Consider the following 21,866-nt stretch of genomic DNA (forward strand, 5'->3'; position numbering starts at 1 on the left):
CAGTGGAACCTTGTACTGTAATACTTGTTTAGACACTCTGTTTCAGATGTTTTCTAGCCTAAAATGTCAGAATAATATAGCACCAAAAGTTTCCTATGCCAAACAGCACTCTTTTAATAAGTTTTGGAGTTATTAGATTTTCCTGTTTAATAAGCACCAAATAAACACAAATTGAAAACAAAAAAAAATTATCAAAAATCCTCACCTAATAGGTACTTGCTAGTGATGTGTCATTCATGAGCGATTCCTTCAAAATAAGAATTTTGGAGTGAATGAAATGTGATTTGTTCGTAATGTAAAGAATCGGTTCTTTGCGAGTTGATTCCTTGAAAGCTGAACACGAGTCAGAAGAACAAAACGGCAAAAGAATGAGACGAGAACCGGCCACGCGGCCAGTCTGATTCGTTCGTGAAATGAATCATGACGTCGGGAGACAGAGTAATCAGTAATTGCTGTGTGAGCATGCGTGTACACAAGTGCAAACGATACTTGATAAAATAAAATAGGGTAACATGAAAAGTATCTACACCTGACAATGTCAACAGTTAAGAAGTAGTTTAAATATTAATTTTTCACATATACAAACACAAACTCCATGTGATCTATATTTAAAAAAAAAAAAAAAAAAAAAAAAAGGCACCACACATACCATTTTTGGGTTAATTATTTCACATTGCCTGTACTGGCTTTTTAGAATGGTCATAAAACCAAGTTGTTATAAATATCATATAAAGAAAGATAACATATTAAATAAAGTTTAACAGTGCATTTTATTTTAGACAAAAAATATTTTAAAATTCCATGCCTGAGAAAAGTAAAGGCCATGCCACAAAAACAAAGTTTTGAGAAAAAAAAAGTAAGTACAAAATACATAAAATTTGTTTATTTTAATTAAGTAATGTCTTATTTGCTTTTGAGTATAACCAGGGTAGTTGCAAAATTGTTTAAAACTATCTTAATATATATATATATTTAAAAAAAGAATATTTGAATTGAAATTTAAATGGTCTTATTTAACAAAAAGTATGTTTTTAGTCCAGATAATTTTGTTTTGGATTATACAAATGCTTAAATTGCAACAGAACATAATACATATTTTATTTTAACTAGATTTGAGTGAAAAACATGTATGTATTATTTTTATATACCTATACAATAGTCAATCAGTTGTACACAAGTCAATTGGCACTACAATCATCTTGTTCTTTTGCCTTAGCTGGTTTCAAGTCGTACAGATCATGGTACACAGCCGGTATGAAGTGCAGGAGAGACAGTAAGTCACAGTGCTTCAGGGAGTTGATTACTCTTCCCTCATAAAAAGAAAAAAATAATTTTAACTGAAATTTCTAAAAGCTTTAAAAATAAATAAAATAGTAGGTTTTTCTCACACATTTACATTCACCTTCTACCAAATAAAATCCCCAAAATATCAACTTTTTTTTTGGAAAAATGTACAGTTTTGTCATTTTTATTGTATTTAAGTATAGATAGATATAATTTTGCTAAGTGTTGTAAGTATTGCTGCTTTTAGCAACTAATTGTAATGTATAAATTACAAAATTCTATTGGTATTTAAAAAATAAATATGTAAATATGTAAGGTAAAATTGATGTAAACGTGCAAAATAATTGGGGGAAATAACACCACTTTGTGCCATAAAATTAAAACACAAATGCATGTCTCTAGACATCACATAAGACAATCATGTAAGATGAGTAACAGATTTAAGCTCTTCAAACTTGAATTAAATGATTATCTTGGATGCTGAGAAATTGGTGACTGATGAAAATTGCTAAACGCTAAACACATCTGGTAGCAAATGCAATTAACAGCTTGGTTTTAAAAGTCAGAACAAAATTATTAAAAAGTTTTTTATTCAAAGCCCTTTTTTGCAAACAATATTTTGTCCAGTGTTGCATTGGAGATTGCAGTTTACGTGACTTTCATGTGAAATACGTACCTACTTATTTCTTTGAGGTATCATCTAATATGAGGGGGGTGAGTAGCAAAGGGGAACAAGTGACAGTTTCATCATACACAAATCCCTCACTTAGGGCGCGGTTACACGGGACCCTGAACTACTTCAGGTGAACATGTTTAAGTAAACACGTTTACAAACGCGAAAGTGTACGGTTACATGGTAGTTGCTGAAAAGTGTGTTCAGCTCTAAAACCGATTGTCTACTGTCAACGAATGTCTGTTGTTGATCTCTATTTTGTATCCAGAAAACGCGGGATTTTCACACTTGTTTATACAGTATTATCAGCAGAAATTGAATGTGTTTTCATATTGCTCAACACTTTTTTACAAATCGGGAATTCAAACAACATGCACAGTAAAACAATTTAAACTTATTTTTTATTATTGTTTGAGCGAGAGTGTTAAGTTTTAAGATAATTAAGGTCAGGATCAATTTTAAAAAAAGTATATAATTACCTTTTGATATATTTTTTTTTTTGCATTCGGTAAAATATTACTCTAACTTGTGCCAGGAACACTTTCCATCTTGAATTTCTGGAAAGAACTGTTTATATTCTAAACAGCCAAACAGAGGCTAATGTAGAAGATATGTCGATCTGAACTACTTTGCCAACCTGTTTAAGTTAAATGGGAAATGGCCTCGAACGAAACATGTTCAGACTGTGTGTAACCGCACTCAACAGCTGAACATGTTCACCTGAAGTAGTTCAGACTCCCGTGTAACCGCGCCCTTAGTATGACTAAGGCTGGGTTCACAATTGAAAAAATAACAGTAACAGTAACAGTAGGTCGTGTGCATAGGATATGAACGCCATGTTTCCTAACATAACGATTCACAATAGCAGAAAGTTGGTCGTGTGCATGGGAGCGAGGTCGTGCGCATAGGAGTGAAATGAATATATTTTATTTCGTTCGCGTACGCATGACACAGCAGCCAATGAGAGAACAGCAGGGTGTTTTTTTGGCGGGACTAGAAATATGTTTATATTTATTAACCATATTGTGGTAAGAAAATGTCGAGATGATAATAATAGTATTATCGTTATTTTGAAAGGTAATATGTTTATTTACTAACACTGCTAACAGATGTCGCAAAGTTCGCGAAATTTCATTGGCTGAAATTAACAGTATAAATTCAACTGTGAACCGATTTCGCAGTTCGCACAGGTCGTGTGCATGGCTTGCTATGCACTCGCTTATTTTTTTAAATTGTGAACCCAGCCTAATGCTTTCCTAAAAATGTTCATGTTTTACTTAATGTGTTCCAAAATGTGTTAGGGAAATATTCTTTATGTAATATAAATGTGTAGAATAACATTCAACGATAAATATGTCACACCATTTTTCTTTATAAGCCTACTATAGAATACTTTGTATGACAAATATGACACAGCGTACCTGGAGATAGTTATCGTTAGTCGGCTGGTTGACTTGCCCGCCCGGGCGTGACCTTCAACTCACGTCACGCACCTTTCCGCTAACTTTCCAAACCATCCTTAACTGGCAGTGAAACCGATATTACTGTCTGGATATTTGCATTTTAATTTTTTAAAAATTAAAGTGTTTATTCATGGCCAGCCCCATGATTTTTTTCCATTGCACTTCAATGCAACTCATCCATGTGAATAATCTGTTCATTTCTGTTCCGGTATCTAATGTAAAATATATTCCCACTAGTACAACCAACAGCATCAAACTTATGTAAACTTTTGATAGAGTCATTATTTCATATGATTGTGAGCACAGTTGACGTGCTTAAAACTTAAGTACGTACCACCAATATAAGTGTGGCTTCATGACATTCTGCATTCCGTAATACTTCTAGTTGTGTCTCAAATACTTGAACACGCATTATGCTCTCACTTGAATGCCATGGTTCCAATTTGATTCCTACTGCAGGTGCTTACGCACATACAGTTATCGGCAAGCGAATGGGCAGACGTTGCTTTGCATTGTGCGAGTTCCCTGCCACTGGCTAGACTGAAGTTCATCACTGCCTAGTCTGTAGCTGGGCAACAATGGTACGGCACGGCGGCATACGCGCGGACGTAAAAACATTTAGTCCTTCACAGTTCACACTTAATAGCTGTAACTCAACTGCCATAACTGATGTTTGTCCAACAGCCGATAGTGTAGTCAGACCTGCGCGTGCATCTCTTCCTCCCTTGTATGGCTAACTGAATGCCACGGTACAGCTGTTTTACCGAGTTGAAACAGACTTCGTGGCGTCAAGCCCAATTTTATTTTGTCTGTGGCAATTATGTGCTAACTGAAATTTACAGACGTGCTTTTCAAAACTGGGGCAGTAAAATTAACTTTGCGCTAAATGAATGTGAGCAATCTGAAGACATGCTAAAAATGCAATCTATAGTTAATTCTGAAGTTTCTAGATCCCAGCACAGGACAGGCATTTACTAGTGTCACTTTGTCACCAACATTTTATATTAAATATTTATAACACCTAACTCTATTATTTTATTATTTATAAAAAATTAATTTGCACCCCTTGGTTTCTCACCCCCTTAACACTTCTTTTTGTACAGAAACATTTCCATGTTTATTCATTTTTTTTGCATACAAAATATTTTTATTTAATGTGAAATTTACAGTTTTATGTGTCTTCCATTTCAAATAAATTAAGCTTTGCTTATAACTATTTGTAGAGAAACATGTCATTATCACTGCACACACAAAATTGTGTACTTAAGAAACTAAATGCATGTTTTTTACAACAACGACAACAGTTGCCGCTGCACAGCCATAGTTTGTCAGCTACTGCGAAATGAGTCCTGCATCTTTGGCCATACCATGGAAAACAGATGTGCTGTCACTCAGTAGCTTTGCTGGCTGATCATATTCTGCAACACTGCCTTGGTCAAGTACAATTATCCTGAAAGCAACCACCAACATCAATATCACATGAGTTAGAAATTGATATACGTATATATTGTTTCACAATAAAAAACCATAAATAAACATTCTTGCAAATGTTGAACAAATTTACTATTGCACATTACTTTTTTTTCACTAATTAGGCCTGTTTTAAATATTCACATTGTCTAATCGAATTACAAATATTGTTTTCAGCAAAGCTGAATTACGCTTATTTTAAAAATTACAGGATTGACATAAAGATAAATAGTCATTTAACATTGTTTGAACTGATTAAGTGGTTAACCAATTGGGCCCTTGTATAACATCATTCAATAAAAATTATAAAATAACCCTGCATATTGTTGATATTGAGCATTCATAAAAGCAGAGTGCCCACCTTTTGATTTTTTAAGTAACCAACTTTATTCAAGCAAAACAACACATATAAAAAAAAAATATTAATGAGTGAATCTTATGGTTCCAGTGTTTTAAAGCTTTGCATCAGAACCGAAGCTATAAATAAAACAAACAGCAAATTTCCCAATGAAGTCAAATCAAATATTAAAAAGAGCTTCCATTGATTTGCTTAGTCGAAGCTTCGCACAGGCGCAGTAATAAGACACTGTCAGCTCAAACCACCAGGCAAGATACCTGGACAGACATGGACCAATACGCCCTGTGTGTGAGAGGGACAAGTCGAACTTTCAAAACCAATCCTGGCAAGAGTTGAGGTAACTAATGAGTGCTGAGTCACATTAAACCCTTCAGTGAATAGCTGTGTCACAAAACTGAACCCTCTTCCCCTTGAAAGCACACGGCTACAATAGCAATCTTGACATCCCTGGGCTTAAATCCCCCACCCAAAAAAAATTGCTTATGCATGGGAACATCCTAAGATAATATGTTTGAATTTACTGCTAGAGAGTTCGATTAAACAGATTCTTAAAGATTCCTGAACTAGAGAACATGTATTTAAGTCATCTGAAGGGATTAATCATATTAAATAACAATTTTGAGAAATAAATATTTATTTTCATCTAGGCCTGTGCGAATACCAGTTTTTCAATGCGAAGCGAAGTGCGAAGCGAATACTTACTATTCGTGCGAAGCCAAATCGAATAGTAAATATTTTTTTCTGCTGTAATTTTAAATACTGAAATTTGTTACTCTAAAATTTTTTTAACTGCACATATGTAGTTAAACAAGTGAAAACAAAATGCAAGTTGCATATTGGTAGGTAATTTTATTAAAATTAGTAATAGATTCAATATACTGACTATTCACAAATCCACATATTGCTACTGAAAGTAAAGGTAATCCTGTATTGCTTTTGCTTATAAAAATTACTGAATAGAAGTTACAGATTCTTAAGCAACATTGAGTATAAGAATAATATAAGAAGCCAACATAATCCTCTAAAAATTTTTTCCACTTCCAAACTAAACAATACAACTGAAAATTTCAACATACTAATTTCTCACTACAATTATTTATAGTGAAACACATGTACCTAACCGCATTACTTTTTGTATATTAGGAATAAAATTTAAGTAGCATAAATAAATAACACTCAAATGGAAAAATAATAAATTAACTTGTAGCCTTGCAGTTGCAATTTAACAATTAAAAAAAATACATTACATATTAAAAATTATAGCCATACATTACTCTGCTAATACTAGTTTTACATTGCCAAAATACACACGAGTATATTTTTAAAGGACATTACACAGTTTTCTTATGCTTCAAATTAGCATGTAAAAATACTAGCTGTTCCACATGTTCGGGCAAGAGACTTTCCCTACGGCTGCTGACCACATTTCCTGCAGAAGAAAAAAGTCTCTCTGACGATACCTGAGTTGCAGGAATACCCAGGTATTTAACAGCAATCTGTGCTAGGTGAGGATATTTGTTTCTGCCTTCAATTTTCCACCAGTGAAGGGAATCATCTCCTCTGTTAAGACGTGGTTCTTTGAGGTATCTTCTCACTTCCTCCGATTCATCTATGTCGACTTGATTAGGAATAGAATCTAGGACACACCACAAACTTGATGCTGGACTCTGAGAGGATGTAGGTACATCTTGAGGTAACTTATTTTCTTTTGGCAATAGTCTGAGTGCAGAAATCAAATCAGTGTAGCCTGTGCTTCTGTGTCAGAAATTAACACACCCTTGAACCTTGGATCTATTAACATTGAAATGTGATTCACTGACTCCATAATAAAATTTTGGAATCTGGATTTCAAAAATTTTATTAACGCTCTTGCAAATGTTACTCCATCTTTCTTCTGGCAAATATGCAGCTCAAGGTTAGCCAACAAGCAGTGCAAAATTGGGATTACCATTGATGATGTAGCATATTTTTCCCCACTCATTTCATCAGTGGCCTCTGCAAGTGGTTTTAAAATCTCAACAATACCTTCTGCTTGCTTCCACTCTGACACAGAGAGCATTTCTGTACTGTTTGAATCTGCATGTTCGGCCACCATAGCAGGTCTTATCTGAATCAGCCGCTTCAGCATAGCAAACTCAGAATTCCAACGTGTGTCCACATTTTGGATAACCTCCAGTTTTTGTATGTTCATCTGTTCTTGAAGTTTGTGCAGTCGTTTCCTTGCAGAACTACTGCGTCGGTAATGACCAACAATAGCTCTTGCTTTGGAAAGGAGTGTTTGTGTACCTGCACATTCTTTCTTTGCATCTTCAATGGCTAATTGAAGCGAATGGGCAAAACAGTTTCGGGCATTTTCATGAAATAGTGAAGAACATGCTAATTTATAGTTTGCAGCATTGTCAGTGATGCAAAAAATGGGTATAGTGGCATTTTCAACAGAAATACCCCAGTCACATAAAACTGATTTAATTGCTGTAGCAATGTTGACACTTGTGTGAGATTCCTGAACTACAATATTGCTCATGGCAAATGAAACCAGGGAAAAATCGGGCCTGAGGTAGTGGCACGTCAGACTGATGTAACTGTCATTGGAACGAGAAGTCCAGCCATCTGATGTTAATGATATGGCTGACAGTGATGGAAGGTCTGCAACAAGCATTGACTGAAGTGCCTGTTTAGTTTCTTCGTAGAGGGCCGGGACATAGTGTTCGGAAAATGTGGTCCGAGAAGGTACTTGGTGCTACGTGCCGGTTGGCCATCAGTTCTTTGAAACCTTGACCTTCTACGAAATCGTATGGCAACAACTCTGTTGCCAACATTTTTGTAATTTGTTTCGTAATGGACTGAGCTCTGGGGTCACTTGGGGGCATTTTTGTGGATTTCATTAATACTTGTGAAATGGTCGGCTGCTGCAAGCTTGTTTTAGTAGCTTGTTCGGGATTTGGTTTTAATGTTGAGGTCTCTTTCTTATCTTGTATCATGCGATGGTATAATGCTGCATGTTTAGCCTGCAAGTGATTTTGCAATGTAGTGGTTGTACCTGGAACCGAACCACAACATAAAGGTACTTATATGTGTGGTGTGTGTGTATTAAAAAATAAATAATATATAGAGAAATTATTTTCTATATATTTTGTTAATATGGTAGATAACATGGTAGTTAACATGGTAGATAGTTAAACTTTAAGACGTTAATAATAAATATGGACTTGTATAATTCGCTGCTATTTTCACTAAGCATATAAAATAATACTCAAATTGAAATTAAAACAAAGAATGTTGTAATGTTATTCCAATATTGATTTAAAAATGCTCTTTACCATTAACAGCCTAGTCTGGATAGTCCATCGAGTCTCAAACCTTCACCCAGCTTCCCCATAAAGTCTCAGCTTGTTTTATTTAAATACAGGCCTACACGTCCCTTTTCCTAACCTCTAAATCCATTCAAATTGTAAGTCAATATATTTCCCATACATTATTTCTCCTTTTGAAATAATTGTATAAAGGCATTGGTTTGTAACTCCAGTCCACCTTGGCGAATTATATCCTATGTACACGCGTTTCAATTTCTCCAGACATTGTTTACAATAGGTTAGAGTAACTAAAACGGGACATTTAGGTTACAGTAATTAAAACTGTATATTTCCGTCAAGTTTGAATTAATAAACTTTCGGTTTGGACAGGTAGCACAATTTTTATTTCAAACAAATTTAGCATCGCAAAGTAATTTACCTCGTAGCGTTTTTAGTTTCACATTACAGGAGTTGCACTTCGCAACGTCGTCGTTCCCTTTCGTGAAATAATGCCATACTTCACTCTTTCTTCTTTTGGGCGTATTTTCTGAGTTTAAATCAGACATTATCTCCGGTCCGCTAATTACCAGTATCTTTTCGTGGTTTTTAAAAACTTAACAAGCGCAGACCTCTCCCACGTTCTCAAAAACAAAAGCAAGTGCGAGCAAGTGTTCTGTTATTTACCGTTCAAAGGAACAAAGAAACGATTGTGTCAAGAAGCGATATCGATTGTTACAAAGTAAGGATCGATTGTCGACTCGCGCACGCTATTAGTCGATACGTAGTGGTTCGGCTGCGAATTATTCTAAACATGCGAATATTTAAAATGTATTCGAATTGAAGCGAATATTAAGTTATGATTCGAATCGATTCGCATTTGCGAAGCTTCGCACAGGCCTATTTTCATCAAAAGTATACTGACAACTAGGAAGGAACAAGATATTATGGCGAATTGCGATTAAAACCAAAACAACCACCACAAATCATGTAAATATTAAATATAACATGAAATCAGTAAGCAATTTGCAAAACTGAACTCAAACCACAAAAATTGTATCTTTTATCATGGTAAATTCTAAATTCATTGACTACAATTTATTTAGCATTAATTTTTTCCCCAAAATGTATAAACTAAATAGCGTGGGGGAAAAAAATATGTTGTTTGGTTTTACGTCTCTTATTAGTTAGGTACACATTTTACATTAAAACATTGGCACATTTTTCAAACCCCTAAAATTTGCCAAGAGATTCTTATTTTTCTGAGTAGTTCTGTTCTAGACTTGCTTATAACAAATTATTTTATTGTTTAAGTGCATCATGTGTGTGTCAAAATGAGACTACTTTGGTGAAATAATTATTTAGAAGTTTTTAGTTTAATATTTGTTGAATTATAAACCATTTTTATGAGTAAAAACATAACATTAAAATCTCCTGTTTGAAAATTAAATTGACCTAAAAATAAAAATACAACCATAAAATCTTGTCCCTTTTGATAACACAAATTAAGCCAATACACAAACTGCTATAAAGAGGTTATGTAAACATACTAAAACTCTGGACAATGCCTACTAATCAAGGTCTTACTGACTGTCCTGTAAGAACGAGAAATGCAAATCTTAATAAGTAAAGAAATAAACTCACCTATCATAATCCATGATGGTATTAATCCTGTGTGCTATAGTAAGTATGGTGCAGTCCTTAAACTCCACTCTTATTGTTCGCTGAAAATTAAAATTTTTTTTTCTGTTTGTAGCTAAACACGAACCACTCAAAATAATTTGGTGAACGACAATAGGCAGTACTGCACTAAGACATTGGAACTAGAAATGCTAGTAAAAGGTAGTATATAATAAATACTTAAAATATAGAATCAAACAATGAAACAAGCTGTCCACACAATTTAGACTGGCAAGTAAATAATTCCAGCATCCAGAATTCTCAAATCCACACTTAATATCATCTCTTCCTACAAACCATGCAAGGCAAGTGTTTACTTTTTATGCAGTAGTCGTGCCTTTCAACCTTTCAATCGGTCTGGTTAATTTTTTGCACAGTCATAGTCATAACATTTATCTACTTTCAGGTACAATTAAAATTATTCATTTGTAGCCATAGAGTTTCATGTTCCGTATAGAAAAAAAAGTAATCTTTTTGTTGTTGTTGTTGTTGTAAAATGAATAATGAAACAATGAAAGTGTGGCACAAATAGTGTTCACAAAAGCTAATGCTCACATCTAAAAAAAAAATTCTAAAGAAAAGTAAAACATGAATTTTCTAGAAAGAATATTTTCATGTTTAAAATGCACCTTTCAATTATTCTTTACATCACAGGAAATAAAATGGTATCTTTTCCTCAAAATTTAATTTTGGCTCTGGTATTAAAAAGAGTTACACTATATCATCGCAATAAAACCAAAGTACCTATTTGATAGCGTTTCCTAACAAAAAAACTCACTTTATATTTTAGCTGATACAATAAACAATTTTTAATCTCATCATAGAATCCATTTATTTTTTCACAGATTCAAACTAAAAAATTTGCAACTTTTGTACAACATTTAGTAGAAGTTAAATATTATAATTTCAGCTTGAAAACTTACACAAAGGGAAGACCTGTGTCATACCTTAGTATCACCCATGTATCAATACTAATCAATTAAAGCTTAAAAAAATTATGTATAGAGGTCACACTAAGTTGACATTACCAGTTTAAAGGTTGGGTGGCAAATAAACATGTACATACTTTGAACAAATCAATACCTTACGTATTATTATAAATGTTCAGTGAAAATTTAAATTGTAAAATAAAAACGACTGGAGGGAAACTATGCAAAGATTCTAAAAGAATCAAAAATATAAATACTGAAGTTTTCAAGCGGTACCTGAATGAGGTCGTCAGTCTCCAGATCGACCGCGGCCGTCGCCTCGTCCAACACCAGCACCTTGGTCTTCCTGAGCAGTGCCCGTGCCAGGCATATCAGCTGCCTCTGCCCCACGCTGCGCACACAGCACGTCAACAACAAGCCCCCCTCGCACGGCACACGGACCAGCGACAAGCACGCCACGACTCACCTCAGGTTCTCCCCTCCCTCAGACACCTCGTGGCCCAGCCCCGCCTGCAGGCCCTTCACGAACGCTCGGAGGTGGGCATGCTCCAGAGCTGTCCACACGTCCTCGTCCGACAGCTTCTCGAAGGGGTCCAGGTTCTGGCGCAGGGTTCCCGAGAACAGCACGGGGTCCTGCGGCCCACGCCGGTCTCACGCACTTGGCCGGTGCTACCCTGCCACACAACACCCTACGGTCCCGGGGGACACGGCCGATACCTGAGGAATGATGGTGAGGCGCGAGCGAAGCGTGTGCAGACCCAGCTGCGAGATGTCCACTCCATCGATGAGGATCCTGCCCTCTGCGGCCTCGATGATGCGGAACAGTCCCAGCGTGAGCGACGACTTGCCCGCCCCGGTTCTTCCCACGATGCCCACCTGGGCACGGCGCAAGGCCGGACATTCACGCTGACCGCGTGTCGGAGACAAACAGGCACCCGCTGTGACGACACTGGAGCGCCTTACTTACCTTCTCTCCTCCGCGGACGGTGAAAGTGATTCCTTTGAGCACCAAGTCCAGACCTTCTCGGTAGCGAACCTTGTAGTCCTTGAACTCCACTCTGCCATCCGATGGCCACTTCTCGGGCACGGTAATGGCTGGGTTTTCCCAAGGTGCTTCCTAACATACATATAACAATAAAGATAATGTTAGTAAATATTGTCAGAATTTTTATATAATAACACCAAACCCAATTTATCGCTAGTCTAGAGCTTATCAAGTGTACTGCAGACTAAAAGTGGAATGCACACTGTATGTTGTGCACACTTAGTAAAACGTAGTGTACATACTCCAGCGGACTTAAGGTATAGTGAACTGTAGGGTCCAGGATAAGGAAACACCAACCATCCTCATCAATGCAGCTAGGGTTTAAGCCTGAAAGTTATTTCTTAGCTATTAAAATATGATGTCAAATCATTACACATGTCAATGGAAAGTGAAACTGATGTTTTTCCCTCTCTAACTCATCAATATAAGGGTCACAGTTACCTGCTTGTGCTCTGCATATTCCTTGATCCTCTCCACTGCAACAATGTTCGTCTCCACATCGGACGTCATTCGTACAAGCCAGTTGAGCGTCTGGGTGATCTTCAGAAACACCGCACCAGTTGTTTAAATACACACCAAGTAAAGCAAATATGTATTTACCTGGATGTACATTTTAAAGGTTTATACAGTATGTGAACTCTAAAAACAAAAATAAAATATACAAATTGTTTTCATATCAAGCAGTGTTAAAAATTTATCAAATTTTATTTGTGTGTAGAAAAATTTAAAAAGTAAAATTGAAACATTAAATAAATTTTAAATGGTCCTTGTGGCCAGAAATTCTAGTTTCTGTACAATTCTTATAATGCCAGATTCCATGCTTTAAATAATCTGTTTCATTTCTTTCATTCGTCAAATTTATAAATGTTTTAGCAGGTGCTATGGGTAAGAAAAAGATTATATGGTGAATTGCGATAAAACCAAAAAAACACCGAAAAGCATGTTAATATACCACTGACCATATTACACCAAATGCAAATTAATACACCATTTAGCACCAAAATGCAACTAAAATCATGAAATATACCAACATTTTACAAACCTTGAATCAAATTGTAACCATGTAATATTTTATTTAGTTAATTCGATGATTGTAATTTATTTTAGCATAAATTTTGTACAAAAAAGTATAAACAAAATTAATTGTAGAAAATCAATTTAATTTAGTTTTAGTTTCCATCTCCGACTGGTAGCACTTTATACGTAATGATGTTGGCACATTTTTCTTTGGTACCTAGATGACCAAAAGTCACTAGGAATATTATTTGATACATCACAGAATCGTGTAAAGGACTTGTAGTTTTGTCGTAGAAGAATAAATTACCCAAATTCATTTCCACTCCTTTATTTGAAAGTAACCATAAACAGTTTTGAGTAACTAAACTGTCATAGATAGAACTTTTCACCAACTACCTGCAACTTCCGATGGAATATTTTTCAAGTTTTTACTGTATGTGCAAGGAACAATCATCGTCTTAGCCAGGCATGGTTGCGACTTTTAACAAGACCCTGCTTAAGATATACTTTTGTTATCATTCATCTACGCATCTACATAACACTGATAACGGCCTTGTGACTCATGCCTCATGGTGAAGATTATAAGGTTGTGTAGCACCAGCATGTCACACACTATTCATTTTTGATTTTACTTCAAAATACCTACTGCCTCTGTGGAAGAGATGAAACAAGGAAATTTTTTGAAATCGCTGTAACTCCCATAATATGGAAAATATAACATCCATTTGAACATAGGAGCAATACCAAAATCTTTTGTCTGAATAAGTTTTTGATACGACCAACCATAACTGCAAGGGGTTGAAAAACCAGTTTTGGAGGACAAAAAAAAATTCCAGGTTTAGGTGGATTTCGAAGAACCTATTTTTCTTCTGGAAATGTTTTTTAAACTTCTATACACTTCTGGAACATTTTAAGAACTTATGTACATAACAACCTATATGTCCACCAATATCCAAAAAAGATCCATTTAACATTTTCTCAGATTCAATGCAGTGAAAATATTTTGAATGTTTTTAAATTAATGCATCCAGCATTGAATGTCTTAACGAAATTATATTATGCCTACTAAGGTAGTTATGCAAACACTATTTTTCATTCCTTGCACTAATACAAGGTCGTATAAAAATTTTTTCGGACAAAGATTTAAGGTATTATGTATTAAGATAATTTTTAGTCAATTCTGATGAATTTCATACTAACGAAGTTATATTATATTTATTAAATTTCAAACTTTGTTTTAATGGTAATAGTTCGTTTCATCAAAAGTTGTTTGAGCCAAAAGATTCAGATAAATTTTAAGAGCTTTACAATAAATTATATTTATATTGGATGTGATAGTATATATATTAAAAAAGTAATGACATTTTTTGTCTTTATACCCTTGTTATTTCCAACCCTTGCAGTGCAGCGGACTTCTCCGTTGCTTTGAAGTCCGCGCGCTTGCCGTCCTCTGATCCCCCCATCCCCCTTCATTCCACCCCCCGCTTCCCTCTCCAGGCCTTTTGTCATAGTGACGTGTATGTACTGTGTGATTCTCTTTTCCCCTTAATTTCCCCTTCTGCACCTGCTCAGTGGGGAGTTGTGTATACTTATTTAAGGCAGTGTCGCCATTTTGGACTCTCTTTCGTCTAGTATGTTTCGGGCTGTTAACTTCGCTTGGCTTCTCGCCGCCGTCTTGCTTAATGCTCCACCTTTTTTCGGCGTCTAGCTTCACGTGTCTACGGTATCGTAACTTGTCAATCTAGGGCTTAGCTTGTAATTCTCCTTAATGTATTCTTGCTTTTCGCTCTCGACGTGGAGTGCATTAACTTGTATAGCTTTGCTGGAGTGTTTTTTTATTTAATTTTTTTTTTTTAATTTTTATAAATGTATTTTCTACCCTAACTCTGTCTATTGATGCTCGTTTTCTTAGCCTAATTGACTATTTGTATGAGCGGTCTGTGTACTTGCATTTATTGAATAAAACAGTAATTGGAATTTTGTTTATAATTCCCCGCCACGAACGCTGTCCTACACACTATGTTCTGTACTCTTCTATGCTGTTACCAAGTTCAAAACCAAACTTGTAAACCCTCTGGATCCTCGTTCTAGCACGAGGCTGCATTTGTGTGTCTTTGGTGTGCGCGCCGATGTAATTTCCTAGAAATGCATTTCTAGGGAGGCTAAAGCAGTAATTATTTGTTATGCAAAATTTACTTCAGATAAAAGTTTTCAACAATATTTAAAAAATTAAACAAAAATAAACATTTATTCGATAGAGTACAAGGTAGGGAAGTTTTATTTATTTTCTTATTTCAAGTCCTGGTTTTTTCAACCCCTTGCAGTAGTAATGGCTTGTATGTTGTATTATCAAAAATTGTTTCAGACAAAATATTTCAATAAAAATTATAAGATTTACAAACAATTTGAATGGATTTGATAGTGTTCCTACTAAGAGAAGTAAGTTTTTTTTTTTAATTTTACCCCTCTATTTTTCAACCCCTTGATGCAATGGTTCGTCTAATCAAAATTGTTTGAAACAAAAGGTTTAGATAATAATTATAAGATTAATACATAACATGTACAAACAATGTTGTTTCTGTGAAGGGAGTTATGATTTTTTTGTCCTCCAATTCTTGTTTTTTTAACCCTTTGCTGTTATGGTTGGCCGTATCAAAAATTTTCAAACAAAAGATTTTGGTGTTATTCCTACCAGCTATAATGCGTTCAAACAGATGTAATATTTTCTATATTATGGGAGTTACAGCAATTTTTTTTTTTCCAAAAATTTTTTCCCATTTTACCCCTTTGGTCAGACATTGTTAATGAACTTACGGAGATTTTCCACAACTAGATTTTATGTATCAGTTTCTGTCAGACACAATTTTTGATAAGACGGAAATGTTACAATGTGTTTAACGTACGTTTAGCCCCGTCCCCATGTTTTCATTTCTATAGTTGTTATTACATCTAGAAATTTACACATTGTGTAGGTTATGCCCTGTTCATGCCAAAATATAGAGATGGTGTACTGTTTCATTTAGTACCTACTATGTGTTTTAATGATTCAACAGTAGGTTATTTTAATTTTTTGCTAGACTAATAAAGTTATGGAGTTGATCTTTATGTATATTTTTGAGATAGTTTCTGAAACCCAAAACGTTTTGTTTTGTAAATATATATATATATAAATTCTTGTTTAGTGAGGAGGGGGGGAAGGAAACCTTAAAATTATTTTTTATTAATTTTCTGGCATGTTTCCAAATCATTCTGCAAGATGGCACTGTGATACAAGTAGTTTATCAAGTAATCAAATGGTTAAGTATAAATATAATAAAGTGATATTGTAAAATGGGTTGGTTGGTATAGATTAGTGACACATGAAATACTGTGAAATTATTAGATTACCAATTTAAAATGTAGCTAACAATCTCAGCAACAAACAAGTTCTAGGAAAAAGCATTTTATTTTTATTAAATTTGTATTTATTGTACATTATACCTGGACTCGGATTCGAGATGTGGATTCGAGGCACTCTTTGAGATACGGATTAGAGAAATTTGGGATTCGACCCATCACTAATTTTTACTAATTTCAATAATTTTTAATTTCTGTTATGTTTGAGTTGTGGTTTTTATGTCATAAAATTTTTTTCATAACTCATAATCAAAAGATTTGGGCTTGCATTCTATTCAGAGTCGCATTATTTTCACCTAAATACGGTATACAGAAAACGAAACAATGAAGTATAATTATTGTATAGCATTATAGATTAATAAGATAGGTATATCTTATATATTGTTCAATAAACCGTCATAAGTAATAAAAGAAGACTCTGAACGTGATCATCAGTGAGATTAATTCTGTCATTTACTATTTCATTAAAATTCTCTGTCAAGCATGACTCCTACCAGCATTGACAAACATTCATTCTGTAAAAGTGATTTCACAACAGTTTAATTCCACACATACTTTCTTTCTGAAACAAATAAAAACAGATTGTTGCACTTACCTGTAGAGCGTAGCTGACGGAGAGACCCACCAGACCTGGGCTCATGGTGTCCCGTCCCAGGATGGCGAACAGGGCCGAGAAGAAGATGATGAGGTTGCCTATCATCTCCAGTCTCACTGCCAACCACCTGAAAAAGGATTATGTCTTACTAACACCACTTATATGTCAATAAGCAGTGTTGTTAAAAGTACTCGGAAAAAGTAATTGGGCTCAATTACAATTACTGTCGTGATAATGTAACTAATTACAAGTAAAAATTACTTTACATAGAAGTAATCAGTAAAATTACAATTACAATTACTTTCCGCTAACATTTTAAAACTGACCTACGATTCAATTTTTTTACACTTTGTTGCATTAATAAACATACATACATATATGTGTTGTTAAAAAAATGATTTCATGTAATTATTAAATTTATTATCTTTAATTAAATGAATAATATTTGAGGACAAACTTGCTTGAATAACATCAAAAGACTTCATACAAGTATAGTGGAATTGACCTTACAAAACAATTGCATTTTAAAGTTCTCATCAGATAGATTCCCTCTCTTGATGGCAAAAACATCTTTACCAACACTAAAAAGATGCTCAACGGAAGCACTTGACGGCATCGATGTGTTAAATTTTTAAAATGCAGTTTTTAGGATAGGGTAATGTTGGAGACACTGCAAGTCACTATGGCTCTTAATTTTTGATCAGAGATGTGCATACGATCGTAGCACTACAAGCGTAAAATTATAAATTTTACTAATACAAAAGTGTATGATCTTCTTGTTCTTAATTGTATTCATTATACGTTCCGAGAATAAAAGTAACGGCAAGTAAATATAAAGTATCGATTACCTTAATGTATCGATTACAATTAATGTAATGTATTCCGATTACAAGTACGAATTACATTTTTTAAATGTAATTCGTTACAAGTATAAATTACTTGAAAAGTAATCGTTACAAGTAATCCGATTACTTGTAATTCGTTACTTAACAACACTGTCAATAAGTTACATACATTAAATACAGAAGAGTAACCAAATGATACTGAAGTCACAATTATTTTATGCTGAAGAGATTACAGTCAATCATAAGGGAAAATTAATTCAGATTATGTAGCCATGTAGGTATTAGTAGCAAACACACAAGATCGCTCTAGTATCTTACTAAAAAAAAATTGTTTCCTGTTTAAAAAGGTGTTTTAATAACACTAGCTACTTATCAGAATTTTTAATGCCTGCTGAATGATGAGTAAAGGCAAAAGTATAAGGTTAGTTACGATAAAACCCAAAAAACATTCAAAAGCTTCTCAATACACATTATACCACCAAAATGCAAGGTAATACACTATTTAGCACCAAAATACAACTAAAATCACGAAATTTACTCAAATCACAAAAACCTAATCATTTAATATAGTAAATTCAATTTGTGTAATTTATTTAGAAGGAAGTTTATACCAAAATGCTTGTAGTAAACAGAGTGGAAAAAAAAAAATTCTTTTGTATTTGCAACTGTTACTAGTAACTTATTTTTACATTACCGCAGTGGTACATATTTCTTATAGACAAATACCCTATTTATTTTGGCTGTCCCAAGTAGTTACACATGCTTATTAAAAATTATAAACACAATAACACTGAAAAAAGCTTGTTTTAAAAACCAAATTAGCCTAAATTAAACCTATATAATTTTCCCTAGTGATGAAATATGCCACTTGCTTTACCACAGATTGAAATATGTGTCATTGATATGATAAGTTCTTAACTGGATCATTCATGTACTCAAGTCATGTAGCATGTTCCACTGTATTAGTAAAGGTAAACAGTATGTGTGGATAGTGGAAGAGGTAAATTATAGATGCCGAGGAAATCTAAATGGAGTACTGTGTCTCAGATCATATTTATGAATGTAGAATGTGTCATAAAATTTCCAGAGCATTTATACAAATATTTTTCACAACCTCTTTTAAAACAGCAGAGTGGTCAAGGCTTTAAAAGAAAGCTAAACTATTGCACTTAACTCATATCTGCTACATGGCTTTCATGTCCGGAGAGTCCTTCGCACATCTTCTCTTTCTTACTAACACAAAACATTCTCCGAAATTCTCTTCAAGTGTAGGAAGTAAAAGACGATAGCCGATACACTTGGGACCCCAGCCCAGCATCCTTGTGCTCTCTCAACGGTGCCCGCTCCCATGCCCTTATTATAAGTTATGGCATCACCGTAACACATCGACACAGCTGTCTCAGCTCTACCCCACCCACCCCTCGCCAGTCAAGTGCTCCAGCGCACAGCTCGATGCTCTACTGTTCTCTTGCGCCCTGCCAGGAGCATGTGTGATACAGAGTCGACAACAAACACACACACACACCTCCGTCTCTACCCCAACTCTAAACAAAACCAAATATAAAGCAACTTTCAAAAGCACAAAATTATTTCAGCATCGTAAGAAAAAACTACAAATATTTGAAAACATGTGTACATGTGTGCAAGTATACTAGCGTACAGACAAGTGTACAGGTATGTAAATATATAAGAACATGTGCAAATCACAGAGTGAGGAATCATGCAAGTGTACAAGTATCCACGTATCACACTCACGCAAGTACACAAGTATATAAGTGTGCAAGAGTGCTATAATGCAAACATGTCATCAAACACTGCTGCTACGATTAGTGTATTCTGCAAGTACCTAAATTGATAGCTAAAAGAGGGTACAATTAATTGCGTTGCAATTTTAATTTTACACTTTTCGTTGAGCTCTGATGACGTCACGGCCTCGACTTAACCCTACTCCGTCTGCAAAGCAGTTTTACTTTAAAAAAAAAGCTGTATCAATACCATACAAGCACTTCAAATGTTACCGGTTACCAATGAGCCAGCAGCAGTCACCTGTTGGCAATAAGCCCTGGGAAGTAGCACATCTGGTTCACGTCTACCTTCTCCTCGGACTCCCGAATGAATCTCTCTTGTGCACAGTATGCTCGGATGGTCATGGCACCTGGAACATACCACAGCTATGCCAAAGAGATTGGACAGGAATTGGAGGGTTAATGAAGGAGGAAACACTACGATGAAACACAGTGATGTCTAAAAGACGAAAAAAGTAGATCAGTTACAATGGGAGCTGATTGGGTCAATTCAAAATGTATTTTATTGTACGCATGCTCAGGCAACCTTTATTCCCCCTCAGGTTACAAATGATCACAGACATGCAAAATTAACCAACATTTAAAAACACTATATTACTGTAATAGTCAAAATAATTAGCCTTTAAAACTATTGATATTTTTACAATGGTACTCTTTGTTACGTGATAGTATTTTTCTCCCCCTATATTTATCCTCGGCTAACTATGTTGCATCCTGTAACGCCCCTCGTGCCTCAAAATTAAATTATTTTAAATTAATTATAAAGAGCCTTGGAAACTGCTGGGTAAGAAAAATAAGAAAAATTAAGTTATTGACCAGAGGTGGCACGAGGTGGAGAACAAGATAATTTGGATCTCCCTGACACAAGCAACTTGGGAGCTGGTGGATCTTTTAAGGGAAGAAGGTATATCATAAATAAATTAACACTACACAAGTAGCTTGGTCTATAGGTTCCCTGGTTTATTATTAAGGACTTTTGTGTTCGTATTATTCAAACCTGACAATAAAAATCTTAGTAATTAACAAAGTTAAAGGGGGGCGCCCCAGGATTATTTAAAATAATACATATTACACCTTAACAAAAATTATTACATAATCAAAAATTTAAAAATTGCACCAAATTTGAATGTCCCAACAATTACATAGATTTATGAGTTTCCTCGATTTTACAGATTCTTGAGGATGACGTCCTTAAAGCATTGCTCGCTGGTATCTTTGTTTTAGTTCCTTCTATTTAAGTGAAAAAAGAAATATATATCTCATATCACCCGGGTCTTTCCAGGATGACCTCGGACTGCGGGCCAAACTCTTCTAACAAGGGGGGGGGGGGGGGGGGGGGGGATCAGCTGGAGGTCCCGAAGATCATGCAGGGGCACAGGGCTCACGAGGTGTCTCGCGCCGACATCAGGATGACGCGCACCGAGGATCCGCGGATGCGCGAAGGAAACCAGAATTTTTGGAATTAAATATAAATAAAAAAAATTTTACTACGCATGACTTTTCTAAAAACTACCTCTGCCTGGCTACTGTACAAATGGGATCACATCCCTTAAGTAACTGACTACATCTTTTGTGCAACCGAAAATCGCCGTTCCCGCGAAAAGCCTCTTAGCGCAGAGGAAACCGAGAACACGGGGTCAGTAGCCGAGCTCAGAGAACTAAGTGCCCGCGGTGGCGGACGAGACTTCTAATTAAAACGGGCGCTCAAGCCCTAGGAAGGAGGGGGAAGGTTCGGTTCTAAGCCGAAAATTTCCGAAGGAGCCCGAGGCGGGCGTGACAACAACACGACATGAGCGCTCTCTACCGGACCGAAACGAAGGCAACGAACAATCGACTTCTACAGGCCGCGAGAAGAAAGCATAGTGTCTTATGGCACCGCGACGCTGCTTTCTAGCGGCGTAAGGGGGAACTACTTGAGGCGGTGAGCTGACTTGCCACCAGGTGTCATGAGGGTAAGCTCTGCACGCTGGCGACCAGGCCCGCGGTTACTTTTTCCTCCGCTAGATGTCGGGGATG

General features: G+C 35.5%; 1 protein-coding gene across 7 annotated transcripts in view; it reads right to left on the reverse strand.

Annotated features, from left to right (window-relative positions):
• Window positions 1-1,073: 1,073 nt before the first annotated feature.
• Window positions 1,074-21,866, reverse strand: part of LOC134538421 (multidrug resistance-associated protein 1-like) — a 143,496-nt gene continuing 122,703 nt past the window's right edge. For 4 of the 7 annotated variants that reach the window (XM_063379734.1, XM_063379733.1, XM_063379735.1 and 1 more), the window contains 9 exons: window positions 20,092-20,200; window positions 17,201-17,327; window positions 12,634-12,732; window positions 12,115-12,264; window positions 11,865-12,023; window positions 11,614-11,780; window positions 11,424-11,538; window positions 10,183-10,262; window positions 1,074-4,870 (listed from right to left, as the gene is read on the reverse strand). In XM_063379734.1, the coding sequence (XP_063235804.1) occupies window positions 4,753-4,870; window positions 10,183-10,262; window positions 11,424-11,538; window positions 11,614-11,780; window positions 11,865-12,023; window positions 12,115-12,264; window positions 12,634-12,732; window positions 17,201-17,327; window positions 20,092-20,200 (1,124 nt within the window). In that variant the 3' untranslated portion in view covers window positions 1,074-4,752. Of the gene's footprint in view, window positions 4,871-10,182; window positions 10,263-11,423; window positions 11,539-11,613; window positions 11,781-11,864; window positions 12,024-12,114; window positions 12,265-12,633; window positions 12,733-17,200; window positions 17,328-20,091; window positions 20,201-21,866 lie in introns of those variants that run through there. The other 3 variants (XM_063379736.1, XM_063379737.1, XM_063379739.1) reach the window with 2 other exon arrangements.

The sequence above is a fragment of the Bacillus rossius genome, chromosome 13 (genome assembly GCF_032445375.1).
Source record: "Bacillus rossius redtenbacheri isolate Brsri chromosome 13, Brsri_v3, whole genome shotgun sequence".
Lineage (NCBI taxonomy): Eukaryota > Metazoa > Arthropoda > Insecta > Phasmatodea > Bacillidae > Bacillus > Bacillus rossius.